Source organism: Anomaloglossus baeobatrachus, chromosome 1 (assembly GCF_048569485.1).
Source record: "Anomaloglossus baeobatrachus isolate aAnoBae1 chromosome 1, aAnoBae1.hap1, whole genome shotgun sequence".
NCBI lineage: Eukaryota > Metazoa > Chordata > Amphibia > Anura > Aromobatidae > Anomaloglossus > Anomaloglossus baeobatrachus.
This window is the reverse complement of record NC_134353.1, coordinates 718,012,311-718,028,563: the sequence shown is the minus strand read 5'-3', so window position 1 is coordinate 718,028,563 and position 16,253 is coordinate 718,012,311. Positions and strand designations below refer to the sequence as shown.

The window sequence follows — 16,253 nt, the reverse complement described above, 5'->3', positions numbered from 1 at the left end:
AGCCAAAAAATAAATAATTAAAAAAAAATGACGTGAGGTCCCCCCATATTTTGTAGCCAGCTAGGGTAAAGCAGACGGCTGCAGCCTGCAGACCACAGCTGGCAGCTTCACCTTGGCTGGTAATCCAAAACAGAGGGCACCCCACGCTGTTATTTTACATTAAATAAATAATTTAAAACAAAAAATGTGGGGTCCCTCCCAAATTGGATCACCAGCCAAGGTAAAGCGGACAGCTGGGGTCTGATATTCTCAGACTAGGGAGGTCCACTGTTATTGGACACTCCCCAGCCTAAAAATAGCAGGCTGCAGCCGCCCCAGAAGTGGCGCATCCATTAGACGTGCCAATCCTGGCGCTTCACCCCAGCTCATCCCGTTGCCCTGGTGCGGTGGCAAACGGGGTAATATATGGGGTTGATGCCAGATGTGTAATGTCACCTGGCATCAAGCCATGGGGTTAGTGATTTCATGCGTCTATCAGATACCCGACATCACCAACCCAGTCAGTAAGAAATAAAAAATAGACAACAAAAAAAAGTTTTATTTGAAAAAACACTCCCCACATTTCCTCTTTCACCAATTTATTGACAAGAACAATCAAATCCTGGTCCGGCATAATCCAATAAGGGGGTCCCACGGTGATCCATACCATAGTCACTGTCCCAGTCAATGAAGAACTGAATGTTCCCCATTGGCTGGGAGAGTAATGCAGGGACTTGAGCTAACATCAATAGGTCAGCCCAGGTCACTGCAGGGGACGCCAAGCGCTGCCATCAGGAGGTTAGATGAGATCATTACCTGCTGTGATGATCTCCTGCAGTCCTGTCATCAGCGCTGTCACTGCCTTCTATGCCCGCTGCGTTCTCCGCAGTATCGCGAGAGCCCGTGACGTCACCGCTAGTGACAGTCTCGGGCCGCGGGCATAGACGGCAGTGACAGCGGTGACGTCAGGAGGCAGGAGATCGTCAGGTAATGATCTCGTCTAACCTGACAGCAGCGCTCGGCATCCCCGCGGCTGCACGCACTGCAGGGTGACAAGCTGCTGATACTGTGGGCAGACACTGACACACTGCAGGGCGGGCAGCCGCGGGGCTGGAGCGGGACACAGACTGCACAGGCACCTGCCGAAGGTCACACGGAAGTCCTTCTGTGCGGCGTCCAGGGAGTGTGATGTGTGTGTTTACTCTCTGCTCCGCTTCCTCTTCTGTCATAATGACATCACTCCCTGCAAAACCGCAGTCAGTGATGAGCATTACCACAGGTAAATCGCGGCTATACTGAGGGTATACCGCACATCATTTGCTACCTGCAGTATACCCCCGGTATTTCGCGATTACATTAAAGTGAATGGAGTGAAATACCGGGGGTATACCGCAGGTACCTGTGGAAAAGAAGTGACATGGACATTTTCTTAAGAAATTTTCTCAAGAAAATCTTCAGAAAGAATTGTCTTGAGAAAAAAACGCAGTGTGCGCACAGCTTTTTTTTTTCCCATAGGTTTTGCTGGGAAATGTCTGCAGGAAGATTACAAACATTTCTCAAGAAATTTCCGCAGCAAAACCGCGGGTAAAAACGCCTAGTGCGCACAGGGCCTTACAGTACCTTCAAATAGTCTTCATACTCCTTGAACTTCTCCACATATTTTTTCATGGTACACCTACAAACTTAAAACTAAAACTTAAATGTATTTTATTGGGATTTTTTCCAATATATCAACACTAAGTAGCAAGTATATGTGAAATGTAGGAAATTATTTATATTTTTAAAATATTTAGAAAACCATGTATCATTTCAGTTATACTTCACAAATACCTTCTATTTCAAAATGGAGACAGGTAGAGGCACCTTCCATAATAGAAATTATTGAACGGATATCATCACATAATTCATACGAGTATAGTTTTGCATTGAAAGAAAATAACTTTTTGAGATACAAATTGAGATGGTCTTTATGGGCGAAAACATTTATGCCTAGTCTGCATATAACTTAGCCTCCTGACATGTAAAGATTATAATTTCTTTATCGTTCCTATGGGAGACCCAGACAATGGGTGTTTAGCTTCTGCCTCCGGAGGACACACAAAGTACTACACTTAAAAGTGTAGCTCCTCCTCTGAGCTTATACACCCCCTGGAGAACCAGATCTAGCCAGTTTATCGCTTTGTGTTCAGGAGGCATACATCCACACATGCATTCTCATCTGATTTTTGGAAAGAGTTTGAAGAAAAGCGGGTCCAAGTCTGGACCCCCGGCATGTCCCTTCTCACCCCACTGTGTCGGCGGTGTTGTTAAGGTTGATTCCAAGGCTGGAGCCTTACATGCCGCGCTCCTTCACCATCCCTCCTGGGCTCTGGCTTGAAGTGGGAGCCAGCATGGTTCTCCATGCTTGGCAGGAGACCGGTCTCCATCCGCAGCCCTTCAGGATCCTGCTGGACCGGAGCACTCATCCCCAGGGATTTGGAACCCTGCGTCTCAGCAAGCTAAGTACCTGAGACGTTTATATATTGGGGGTCCCTGTACTTTATTGTTGTGGGAGAGTGTGTTGATTGTGTTTTATGACATTTCCGGCGGGTTCTCTGGCTGTCGCCTGAGAACCGCGCCGATGGTGCCTGCGCGCCGGCCTCACCGCTCAAATTTAGGCCCCGGCTTCGCCGGAGGCCTAGTTTCGGTTTCACTGCCCTCGCATGTCACTCATGCAGAGGGACAGGCTCGGCTCCGACCGGCGGCCGTTCTGCACAGGGGAGGGACACTCCTCACTGCAGTGTATGTCCCCTCCCCTGTAGGTCTCTATGGCCCTCCAGATCCCGCTCCCGAGTAAGTCTCGCCCCCTCTCTTCGCTCCGGCGGCCATTTTCACAGCGTTCTCCCTGCGATCAGTCATTGCAGCGCTGGTCTGCAGCATCCCTGCTGAGGTGCTGTGCTTGGGGGTCCGGGCTTCAGGATCTGGAGGGCACACAACACTGCTCCAGCGGTCTGGTAAGCCACAACCTCTGGTTGTGGACATCTGTATATACTCTCTGGGGGTCATTCTCAGGCAGAGCCCCCACTCCAGCAGCATGTCTCACACGAGGAGCATGGCTCCAAAGCTGTTTTCAGTATGCACTACATGTAAGCTCCTACTGCCTGAACCGAGCACCTATCCACATTGTGATGCCTGCTCTAACCTGACAGTGCCTCAGCCTAGAGTCTCACCCCCAGTGGTCTCTCAGGCTGCTCCTGCTCCTGTGGCTGAACCCCCGGCTTGGGTAGAATCCTTTTCTAGGTCTATCTCCCAGTCTTTTGCCGACTCCATGGGACTTCTGTCCAGGACTTTGCTGAACATGCATCAGCCCCCTTCACAGGGTGCCTCTGCTGCTAGGGGTCTCTCAGGACCGGAGCTCACAGAGGACTCATCATCTGGTCCCAGACCCCGTCCTTCTAAGAAGAGACGCAGGGCTCCCTCTCCTTCCTCGTCCCGCGGCTCTGTTTCAGGAGCTGACTCGCAGGACGAGGAGGATGCCTTTACGGGGGGCTCGGAGGTTAACTCCATGTACCCCATTGATCTGTCCGAAAGTGACTCAGATGTTAGTGATTTGATTGCGTCCATTAATTCTGTACTGGATCTCAATCCGCCAGTATCAGAGGAACAACCCTCTCTGGCAGAAAAGCACCAGTTTACCTCGCCTAAGAGGGCAAAGAGTGTGTTCTTTAACCACTCCAGTTTTCAGGCCGCTGTGACCAAGCCCAGGGCCTGTCCTGACAAACGCTTCCCAAAGCGTGGTTCTGATGACCGTTTTCGCTTTCCACCTGAGGTGGTCAAGGAGTGGGCTCATTCCCCAAAGGTAGACCCCCCGGTGTCTAGACTCTCAGCCCGGACTGTTGTATCGGTGGCTGATGGCACCTCTCTTAAGGATTCCACTGACTGCCAGATTGACCTTCTGGCCAAATCTGCATATGAAGCGGCAGGGGCCTCGTTCTCCCCGACTTTTGCAGCAGTGTGGGCTCTCAAAGCCATCTCTGCTTCTCTAGAGGGGATGCATTCCCTCGCCAGGGAATCTATGCCCGAAATGGTTACCTTAACTTCCCAAGCTTCAGCTTTTTCATCCTATGCCATGTCTGCCATGCTGGAGGCTTCTCACCGCACTGCGGTGGCTTCGGCTAATTCCCTCGCTATCCGCAGGATCTTGTGGCTTCGAGAGTGGAAGGCAGATGCTTCTTCAAAGAAGTACCTTGCTGGACTCCCTTTTGCTGGGTCCCGGCTGTTCGGTGAACAGCTGGATGAAATTATTAAGGAAGCTACTGGCGGGAAGAGTACTTCCATGCCACAAACCAAAACCAGGAAACCTGTCCAGGGCAGGAATCAGTCGAGATTTCGTTCCTTTCGTTCCTCCAACTGGTCGTCCTCTAAGCCCTCGGCCTCGTCCACTAACTCAGCCAAGGACCAGAAATCCAACTGGCGCCCAAAAGCGCGTCCAGAAAAGACCGCAGGAGGTGCTGCCGCCAAGGCAGCCTCCTCGTGACTATCTGTCCGCGCCAGCAACGTCCTTAGTCGGTGGCAGGCTCTCCCACTTTGGCGACGCGTGGTTTCAACACGTCTTCGATCAGTGGGTGCGGGATATCATCTCCCACGGCTACAGGATAGAATTCTCTTCCAGCGGGGATTTCCTGGCATCCATCGACATCAGAGATGCCTATCTGCATGTGCCACACCAGCGTTGGCTACGTTTTGCAATCGGAGAGGAACATTTCCAATTCGTGGCTCTCCCCTTCGGGTTAGCCACGGCCCCTCGGGTATTCACCAAGGTCATGGCAGCAGTGATTGCGGTTCTGCACCTCCAGGGGTTGGCAGTGATTCCTTACCTGGACGACCTTCTAGTCAAGGCTTCATCCAGCGCAGACTGTCAGCAGAGTGTCTCGCTCACTCTCGCCACTCTAGCCCAATTCGGGTGGCTTGTCAATCTGCCCAAATCCACTCTGACTCCGACCCAGAGTCTCACATACCTAGGGATGCAGTTCGAGACTCTGCCGGCACTTGTGAAGTTGCCCTTAGTCAAACAGCAGTCCCTCCAACTGGCGGTGCGCTCTCTGCTGAGGCCCCGCCGTTATTCCCTCAGGCGCCTGATGCAGGTGCTGGGTCAGATGGTGGCGTCAATGGAGGCTGTTCCCTTTGCCCAGTTCCATCTGCGTCCCCTGCAGCTGGACATTCTCCGCTGTTGGGACAAGCGGCCTTCCTCCTTGCACAGGTTAGTGGCTCTGTCGCCACAGACCAGGAGCTCTTTTCAGTGGTGGCTTCGGCCCCTCTCTCTGTCTCAGGGGCGCTCCTTTCTGGCCCCGTCCTGGGTGATCCTCACCACGGATGCCAGTCTATCCGGCTGGGGAGCGGTATGTCTCCACCACCGAGCGCAGGGCACTTGGACTCCGTCCGAGTCAGCCCTCTCGATCAATGTGCTGGAAACCAGAGCCGTGCTTCTGGCTCTCCTAGCTTTTCACCACCTATTGGCGGGCAAGCACATCCGAGTCCAGTCAGACAACGCGACAGCGGTTGCCTACATCAATCACCAAGGCGGGACACGCAGCCGTCTGGCAATGTTGGAGGTACAACGCATCCTTCAATGGGCGGAGGACTCCAAGTCCACCATATCCGTAGTCCACATTCCAGGCGTGGAAAACTGGGAGGCAGATTATCTCAGCCGTCAAACCGTGGACAGTGGCGAGTGGTCCCTGCACCCGGCAGTTTTTCAGTCAATCTGCCGCAAATGGGGCACTCCGGACGTGGACCTAATGGCATCCCGTCATAACAACAAAGTTCCCGTTTACGTGGCTTGCTCCCACGATCCTCAGGCATTCGCCGCGGACGCTCTGGTTCAAGACTGGTCCCAGTTTCGTCTGTCCTACGTGTTTCCCCCTCTAGCTCTCTTGCCCAGAGTCTTGCGCAAGATCAGAATGGAGGGCCGTCGAGTCATCTTCATTGCTCCGGACTGGCCCAGGCGAGCTTGGTACCCAGACCTGCTCCATCTGTCTGTAGAGGTGCCGTGGCATCTTCCGGACCGTCCAGACCTTCTCTCACAAGGTCCGTTTTTCCGCCAGAATTCTGCGGCTCTCAGATTGACGGCGTGGCTCTTGAGTCCTGGATCTTGACGGCTTCTGGTATCCCTCCTGAAGTCATTTCCACTATGACTCGGGCCCGTAAGTCTTCCTCCGCCAAGATCTATCACAGGACTTGGAAAATTTTTCTGTCCTGGTGTCGCTCTTCCGGCCATCCTCCTTGGCCTTTTTCCTTGCCGACCCTTCTGTCCTTTCTACAGTCCGATCTGCAGCTGGGACTGTCCCTCAACTCTCTCAAGGGACAAGTCTCGGCTCTGTCAGTGCTGTTCCAGCGGCGTATCGCCCGGCTGGCTCAGGTCCGCACCTTCATGCAGGGCGCGTCTCACATCATTCCACCTTACCGGCGGCCCTTGGATCCCTGGGACCTCAATTTGGTTCTCACGGTTTTGCAGAAACCCCCCTTTGAGCCTCTTAGGGAGGTTTCTTTGTTTCGTCTTTCACAGAAAGTGGTCTTTCTAGTGGCCATAACTTCCCTCAGGAGAGTCTCCGATTTGGCTGCGCTCTCTTCGGAGTCACCTTTTTTGGTTTTTCATCAAGACAAGGTGGTTCTCCGTCCGACTCCGGACTTTCTTCCTAAGGTGGTCTCTCCTTTCCACCTTAACCAGGACATTACCCTACTTTCCTTTTGTCTGGCTCCTGTTCATCGCTTTGAAAAAGCGTTGCATACTTTGGATCTGGTGCGTGCTCTCCGGATCTATGTGTCTCGCACCGCTGCTCTTAAGCGGTGCACCTCTCTTTTTGTGCTAACCACAGGTCGGCGCAAGGGCCTCTCTGCTTCTAAGCCGACCTTAGCCCGTTGGATTAGGTCGACCATTTCGGATGCCTACCAGTGTTCTCAGGTGCCTCCCCCGCCGGGGATCAAGGCACACTCGACCAGAGCTGTCGGTGCCTCTTGGGCTTTCAGGCACCAGGCTACGGCTCAACAAGTCTGTCAGGCTGCCACTTGGACTAGCCTGCATACCTTTTCAAAGCACTACCAAGTGCATGCTCATGCCTCGGCAGATGCGAGCTTGGGCAGACGCATCCTTCAGGCGGCTGTCGCCCATTTGTGAAGTTAGGCTCCGCCTACTTCTTAGTTTTTTCTGTTTATTCCCACCCAGGGACAGCTTTGGAACGTCCCATGGTCTGGGTCTCCCAAAGGAACGATAAAGAAAAAGAGAATTTTGTTACTTACCGTAAATTCTTTTTCTTATAGTTCCGTATTGGGAGACCCAGCTCCCTCCCTGTTGCCTGTTGGCAATTTCTTGTTCCGCGTGTTATCACCGGCTGTTGTCGTGGACAGAGTCTCCGGTTGTTCCGGTTCTTGCTCTGTTTTACTTGTGGGTGGCTATTCTCCTTCAGCTTTTGCACTAAACTGGCTAGATCTGGTTCTCCAGGGGGTGTATAAGCTCAGAGGGAGGAGCTACACTTTTAAGTGTAGTACTTTGTGTGTCCTCCGGAGGCAGAAGCTAAACACCCATTGTCTGGGTCTCCCAATACGGAACTATAAGAAAAAGAATTTACGGTAAGTAAACAAAATTCTCTTTTGTATATTATTGTTTTTGTTGTTCCAAGTACGTTGGTGACAAAACGTTTGATGTTAATACTTTTGAAGCATTGGCCATAAAGGCGACACTTAACTGTTGGTTTTTCCTTTTTTCCTTTATGTCTATTCCTTTTTCCCTTCCCTAATTCCTCCCTTTTCTTTGTCGCTCCATTGGGAGACCCAGACAATTGGTGTATAGCTTCTGCCTCCGGAGGCCACACAAAGTATTACACTTTAAAAAGTGTAACCCCTCCCCTCTGCCTATACACCCTCCCGTGGACCACGGGCTCCTCAGTTTTATGCTTTGTGTGGAAGGAGGCACACATCCACTCATGCATTCTCATACTTAGTTATGTCGGTTGGAAGAAAAGAGGGCTCCCACGGGGCCCCCGGCATGTTCCCTTCTCACCCCACTATGTCGGCGGTGTTGTTAAGGTTGAGGTACCCATTGTGGGTACGGAGGCTGGAGCCACATGCCGTCTCCTTCACCATCCCTTATGCGGCTCTGGGAGAAGTGGGATCCAGAGCGGTCATCCATTTGCTGGGACCGTGCTCCATCCGCAGCCCCTGGTGGAACCTGCCGGATCGGAGCCTCTTCAACCTCAGGGACCGGGCCCTGCAACTTAAAGGTACTCTGTGTCCCCATAGGGGACTGTGCAGGGAGCGCACCTTCTTCCTGGAAGCCGCGGTAGTTGTGAAATTGAGGAGGCCGGTGGACTTCCGCGCCGACTGTGCCTGCTTGTCGGGCGCGGCCTCAAATTTAGTCCCCGGCTTCACCGCGGCCTAGTCGCGAAAATCCCGCCCCCGGGCCTGCCTGTCAGGGGTAAGGGCGGGATTACCGACATGACGTCGGATGTGAGGGCTGGAGCATCCTGCATGTCTTCCTCCCACCTCACTGACCACTGTGGGGACCCCAGATTCCCGCTCTTTGCTGGCGCCGCCCTTGGCCCCACTCCTCCCCTGAGAGCTCCAGCGGCCATTTTCTGGCTTTCTGCCGGTGGATGCTTCTCAGTGAAGCAGCTCTGCAGCTCCGGGGGATCCACGACAGGGAATCTGGAGGACACACTCCGCTCGTTAGCGGTCGGTAAGCCACACCGGTCACCCGGTGCTGGTCCCCCTAGGGTGCCGGAATAGATACATATATATATATAATAGATATATATATCTGTTCGGTCAGGCTGTATACCCTTTTCCCATATACCCTCAGTGGTCACTCTCCTAGGAGACAACAGCATGTCGTCCACAAGGAGCAAAGCTACTAAGGCACAGGTTTTTTTCACGGCCTGTGCCTCTTGTGGGGCTATGTTACCTGCGGGTTCCACCTACCCTCACTGTGAGCAATGCTCGACTCCTGCCTCGCTTGCTCAGCCGGAGCCTCGGGCACTGGTGGGCCCCTCAGCTCATGTAGACCCCCCTGCTCCCCCTGAGCAGTCTGCAGGGACAGAGTCACCGGTGTTGGCCTCTTTTGCTGAGAAACTCTCTCAGTCACTTTCCCAATCCATTGCACTGTCTATGGACAAATGGTCTTCTAAACTCCTTGAGGCATTGCAGTCCAGACCGGACCATCCACAGGCCCCGGCCCCTGTTAGCTTGTCTCCTCCAGGCCCCTCTCGGTCCGCGCCACAGCGCGCTCCCAGGTTGGCCCCTAGGTCTCAGGCGGAGGACTCCTGCCCGGACCACAGTCCCAGACCGGCTAAGAGGTCTCGCTGGGACTCTTCCCCGACTTCCTCACGCTGCTCGGGATCCCAGCTTGAGGACTCTCAGGAAGACGAGGCGGACGTGGGAGCTCAGGGCTCTGACCCTGACTTCGCCCTTAACCTTGATACACCTGAGGGGGACGCCTTAGTAAATGATCTTATCTCGTCCATCAACCAGGTGTTGGATCTCTCACCTCCGCCTCCTCCTGTAGAGGAGTCGGCGTCTCCGCAGGAGAAACACCAGTTTCGGTTCCCCAAACGTACGCGCAATACGTTTTTTGATCACTCTAACTTCAGGGATGCTGTCCAGAAGCCCAGAGCGGTCCCAGACAAGCGCTTTGCTAAACGTCACACTGACACGTGTTACCCCTTTCCATCTGAAGTCATTAAGGGTTGGGCTCACTCTCCCAAGGTGGATCCACCAGTCTCCAGATTGGCTGCTAGGTCCGTTGTGTCTGTGGCAGATGGCTCATCCCTGAAGGATGCCACTGACAGACAGATAGAGCTCTTGGTGAAGTCCATCTATGAGGCCACGGGCGCGTCTTTCGCCCCAGCCTTTGCAGCCGTGTGGGCTCTCCAAGCAATCTCGGCTTGTCTGACTGAGATTAATGCTGTCACACGGAATTCTGCTCCGCATGTTTCGTCTTTGACCTCTCAGGCATCAGCCTTTTCGTCCTACGCCATGAACGCCGTCCTGGACTCCACTAGCCGTACGGCTATAGCATCTGCTAACTCCGTGGCAGTCCGCAGGGCCATGTGGCTGCGCGAATGGAAAGCAGACTCGGCTTCCAAGAGGTTCTTAACTGGTTTGCCTTTTTCTGGCGACCGTTTGTTTGGCGAACGATTGGATGAGATTATTAAGGAATCCAAGGGAAAGGACTCCTCCTTACCCCAGTCCAAACCTAAGAGACCTCAGCAGAGAAAAATCCAATCGAGGTTTCGGTCCTTTCGTCCCTCCGCCAAGCCCCAATCCTCTTCGTCCAACAGGCCGGAGAAAGGCCAGAGGAACTCCTATGCGTGGCGGTCCAAGTCACGCCCCCAAAAGGCCACAGGAGGCACTGCCTCCAAGACGGCCTCCTCATGACTCTCGGCCTCCCCTAGCCGCATCCTCGGTCGGTGGCAGGCTCTCCCGCTTTGGCGACGCCTGGTGGCCACATGTTCAAGACCGATGGGTGAGAGACATTCTGTCTCATGGTTACAGGATAGAGTTCAGCTCTCGTCCTACGGTTCGTTTCTTCAGAACCTCTCCGCCCAGTGCTCAGGCCGACGCACTTTTTCAGGCAGTGGACGCTCTAAAGATAGGAGTTGTGATTCCCGTTCCCCTTCAGGAACGTGGTCGCGGATTTTACTCCAACTTGTTCATGGTGCCAAAAAAGGACGGGTCATTCCGTCCCGTTCTGGACCTTAAGCTACTCAACAGACATGTGAGAACCAGACGGTTTCGGATGGAATCTCTCCACTCGGTCATCGCCTCGATGTCACAAGGAGACTTCCTAGCATCGATCGATATCAAGGATGCTTATCTCCATGTACCGATCGCACCCGAACATCAACGTTTCCTGCGTTTCGCCATCGGGGACGAACACCTTCAGTTCGTGGCATTGCCTTTTGGCCTGGTAACAGCCCCACGGGTTTTCACCAAAGTCATGGCATCCGTCGTGGCGGTCCTGCACTCTCAGGGCCACTCGGTGATCCCCTACTTGGACGATCTCCTAGTCAGGGCCCCTTCTCGGGTGGCGTGTCAACAAAGCCTTACTGTCGCTCTGGCGACTCTCCAGCAGTTCGGGTGGATCATCAACTTCCCGAAATCCAAGTTGACACCGACCCAATCACTGACTTACCTCGGGATGGAGTTTCATACCCAGCAAGCGTTAGTCAAGCTACCGAGCGACAAACAGCTTTCTCTGCAGGCAGGGGTGCAATCACTTCTTCGGAGTCAGTCACACCCCTTAAGGCGCCTCATGCACTTCCTGGGGAAGATGGTGGCAGCTATAGAGGCAGTGCCGTTCGCGCAATTCCATCTACGGCCACTCCAATGGGACATTCTCCGCAAATGGGACAAGAGTGCGGCTTCCCTCGACAAGAACGTCTCTCTTTCCCTTGCAACCAAAACATCACTTCAGTGGTGGCTCCTACCCACATCTCTGTCGCGGGGAAAATCCTTCCTACCCCCAACCTGGGCTGTGGTCACCACGGACGCGAGCCTGTCATGTTGGGGAGCGGTTTTTCTCCACCACAGGGCTCAAGGAACCTGGACTCCGATAGAATCGTCCCTTCAGATCAATATCCTGGAGATAAGGGCAGTATATCTAGCCCTATTGGCTTTCCATCGGTGGCTGGAGGGCAGGCAGATCCGTATCCAGTCGGACAACGCCACTGCCGTCGCCTACATCAACTACCAAGGCGGCACTCGCAGTTGTCAAGCCTTCCAGGAAGTCCGACGGATTCTGCAGTGGGTGGAAGCCACAGGCTCCACCATCTCCGCAGTTCACATCCCGGGCGTAGAAAACTGGGAAGCAGATTTTCTCAGTCGTCAGGGCATGGACGCAGGGGAATGGTCTCTGCACCCAGACGTGTTTCGAGAGATCTGTCGCCGCTGGGGAACGCCGGACGTCGATCTCATGGCGTCACGGCACAACAACAAGCTCCCGGCCTTCATGGCACGGTCTCAGGATCACAGAGCTCTGGCGGCGGACGCGTTAGTCCAGGATTGGTCGCAGTTTCGACTGCCTTATGTGTTTCCCCCTCTGGCGATGCTGCCCAGAGTACTACGCAAGATCAGGTCCGACTGCCGTCGCGCCATTCTCGTTGCTCCAGACTGGCCGAGGCGGTCGTGGTATCCGGATCTGTGGCATCTCACGGTGGGTCAACCATGGGCACTTCCAGACCGCCCAGACTTGCTGTCACAAGGCCCGTTTTTCCATCTGAATTCTGTGGCCCTCAACCTGACTGTGTGGCCATTGAGTCCTGGCTCCTAGCGTCTTCAGGGTTATCTCAGGATGTCATTGCCACCATGAGACAGGCCAGGAAGCCAACGTCCGCCAAGATCTATTACAGGTCTTGGCAAATCTTCCTATCATGGTGCGCTGTTAACGGTTTTCCTCCATGGCCGTTTGCCTTACCCACTTTTCTTTCATTCCTTCAATCTGGAATGGACAAGGGTTTGTCCCTCGGCTCTCTCAAGGGCCAAGTATCGGCGCTCTCCGTGTTTTTTCAAAAGCGTCTAGCCAGGCTTCCGCAGGTCCGCACGTTCCTGCAGGGGGTTTGCCACATGGTCCCACCTTACAAACGTCCGCTGGAACCCTGGGATCTTAACAGGGTTCTGTCGGCTGTTCAAAAACCACCTTTCGAGCCGCTGAGGGATGTCTCTCTCTCACGTCTTTCACAGAAGGTGGCCTTCCTAGTGGCAGTCACATCACTTCGGAGAGTGTCTGAGCTCGCAGCGCTGTCATGCAAAGCCCCCTTCCTGGTTTTTCACCAGGATAAGGTGGTTCTGCGTCCTGTCCCGGAATTTCTCCCTAAGGTGGTATCCCCTTTTCATCTCAATCAGGATATCTCCTTGCCTTCCTTTTGCCCTAATCCAATTCACCAGTGTGAAAAGGATTTGCACTCTTTGGATCTAGTGAGAGCACTCCGGTCCTACATGTCTCGCACGGCGCCCCTGCGCCGTTCAGATGCGCTCTTTGTCCTTGTCGCTGGCTAGCGTAAGGGCTCTCAGGCCTCCAAGTCAACCTTGGCTCGGTGAATCAAGGAACCGATTCTCGAGGCCTTCCGTTCTTCCGGGCTTCCGCTCCCTTCAGGGCTGAAAGCCCATTCTACCAGAGCCGTGGGTGCGTCCTGGGCATTGCGGCACCGGGCTACGGCTCAGCAGGTGTGTCAGGCAGCTACGTGGTCTAGTCTGCACACTTTCACGAAACACTATCAAGTGCATACCTATGCTTCGGCAGACGCCAGTCTAGGTAGGCGAGTCCTTCAGGCGGCGGTTGCCCACCTGTAAGAGGGGGCCGTTTTCGGCTCTTTTTATCGAGGTATTCTTTTACCCACCCAGGGACTGCTCTTGGACGTCCCAATTGTCTGGGTCTCCCAATGGAGCGACAAAGAAAAAGGGAATTTTGTTTACTTACCGTAAATTTCTTTTCTTCTAGCTCATATTGGGAGACCCAGCACCCGCCCCTGTTCCCTTCGGGCTAGTTGTTCTTTTGTGTACACATGTTGTTCATGTTGAATTGTTCTTTTGGTTCATGGTCTTCAGTTCTCCGAACATCCTTCGGATTGAATTTACCCTAGACCAATTTATAAGTTTTCTCCTTCCTGCTTTTGCACCAAAACTGAGGAGCCCGTGGTCCACGGGAGGGTGTATAGGCAGAGGGGAGGGGTTACACTTTTTAAAGTGTAATACTTTGTGTGGCCTCCGGAGACAGAAGCTATACACCAATTGTCTGGGTCTCCCAATAGGAGCTAGAAGAAAAGGAATTTACGGTAAGTAAACAAAATTCCCTTTATTCTTTCTATTTCTTGTATTAAAATTTGTAAAATGTTAATAAAAAGATGCAAACCACAAATACCTTCTATTTAGCATCGGTATATCACATAATATACCAATAGCATATATTTTAGTTTGTTAGTGTAACATGATAAAGGTGGAGGTTCACGGGGTATGAATATTTTTTCAAGGCACTGTATAGCAAGTAGTGTCTGGCAGTAGTGTCATGACAGGCCCATCCATATAATGGGTTTTATCGTCTAGCATTCCATACAACCAAAATGGACCCATATTGACATTAAGCTGCTTCCCTTACAGCAGATACACACAAGGCTCCAACTGCAGTACTAATCAGATATTTCTAAAAAAAAAAAAATTGGTAGAAAACGTCATTGAAATACTTGTAGTAGGGAAATGTTAGTATAGTCTTTGTCATGTTAGAACCTGAAAGTACTGGACTGCTAGCGGGCATGATGGCATAACTAATTACAATGTCTCTATACAAGTGTTTGTCCTTTTGTCGCCTGTTTTTTTCCTAATTAATTTCGATGTATGTCCAGGCATTAGTGGAGCAGCACCACAGGGCCCAACAACAAGCAGGTCCTCAGACTCCACAACAGCCATTACAAAATGGGCAACAAGCGTCAACCCTGGCCATACAACCTGTCCAGGCCCAACCTCAACAAGTGGTTCAGCAACAGGTTGTCCAACAGCCGCAAGCAGTAGTTGCCAGTCCTACTGTTACCAATGTACCAACCACTGCAGTCCTGGTAAGCGGTAACCATACCCATAGTTCTGTCTTTTCTTACTTCCCATGTTTTATGTTCCTCCATATAATATATAGTCTATAACAGAGGTGTATCTAGGCTTTTCTGCACCCGGGGCAACAATTCAGTTTGGCGCCCCCCCCCCCCCCATCCCTGCCCACCAAGCAGTTTGGGTAGTCATCATGTGATCAATCCCTCATATTTGATTTGCATACTTAGTCACGTGATGACAAGCTTCTCTTCATAATTCTCTCAATGTTTACTGAGAAACCTATAAAGAAAAGCTAATTTTCACATGCAAGTATTTTATATCACATGAGTAGAGTGGCCATGTGGTGACTGCTGGAACCAGCAAGCAGAGCTGAATTGTGACAGTGGGTTTATTGCACGCTGATAGAACTGAGGATACTACACTGCTTAATTTTGTAATTAAAGGGGTTGTCCAGATTAGAGATGAAAGTCTGCAGTGATTCTGTTTGTGACGTTAGGCTTCTTAATTCTTTAAATACATGCTCTGCACACTTTGATAATTGTCCGGTGCCAATAAGGAGAATGGACGATCATGTGAGCACAAGTTTGAGATTTGTATACTTCTGGCCACATTCTGATTTGATGTGTTTGGCCTCAGTCAATTCATTTTGATTGGGCACGTCTGTTCAGCATGTGACCACATCTATGTAAATCGCATACTTGTAGCTTCGTAACCTCCCACTCTCACCGCCAGCACCAGAGAATCTTGACAGCGTGCAATGTGCGCACTGTGAGAATTCAGAAGTCTGCAGTCACATAGAGTGACACAAGGAGTGGCTGCAGACTCATCACAAACTTGGCCAACCCCTTTAACCCCTTAGTGACGGAGCTAATTTTCACCTTAATGACCAGACCAAATTTTGCAATTCTGACCAGTGTCACTTCATGAGGTTATAACTCTGGAATGCTTCAACGGATCCCGGTGATTCTGAGATTGTTTTTTCGTCACATATTGGACTTCATGTTAGTACCAAATTTAGGACAATATTTTTTGCGTTTATTTATGAAAAAAATTAAATTTTGGCAAAAATTTTAAAAATTTAGCAATTTTCAACTTTTGAATTTTTATACCGGTAAACCAGAGATTTCTGTGACACAAAATAGTTAATAAATAACATTTCCCACATGTCTACTTTACATCAGCACAATTTTGGAAACAAATTTTTTTTTGTTAGGAAGTTAGAGGGGTTCAAAGTTTATAAGCGATTTCTCATTTTTACATCAAAATTTACAAAACCATTTTTTTAGGGACCACATCACATTTGAAGTGACTTCAATAGGCCTAGATGACAGAAAATAACCAAAAGTGACACCATTCTAAAAACTGCACCCCCCAAAGTACTCAAAACCACATTCAAGAAGTTTATTAACCCTTCAGGTGCTTCACATGACCAAAAGCAATGTGGAATGAAAAAAAGCAAAAATTAAATTTTATCTAAAAATGTTGCTCTAACCCAAATTTATTCACTTTTAGAAGAAATAACACAACAAAATGGACACCAAAAATTGTTCCCCACTTTCTTATGAGCGCGCCGATACCCCACATGTGGTCAGAAACCTCTGTTTGGACAAATGGGAGGGCTCGGAACAGAAGGAGCAATATTTGAATTTTGGAAAGCAAATTTGGCTGAAATAGATTGCGGGCACCATGTTGCATTTACAGGTCCGCTA

At 51.4% G+C, this 16,253-nt stretch overlaps 1 protein-coding gene across 15 annotated transcripts in view; it reads left to right on the top strand.

Moving 5' to 3' along the window:
* EP400 (E1A binding protein p400) overlaps nt 1-16,253 on the top strand; it is a 293,821-nt gene that overhangs the window by 221,455 nt on the left and 56,113 nt on the right. For all 15 annotated transcript variants that reach the window (XM_075322084.1, XM_075322051.1, XM_075322044.1 and 12 more), the window contains one exon: nt 14,346-14,555. In XM_075322084.1, the coding sequence (XP_075178199.1) occupies nt 14,346-14,555 (210 nt within the window). The remainder of the gene's footprint in view (nt 1-14,345; nt 14,556-16,253) is intronic.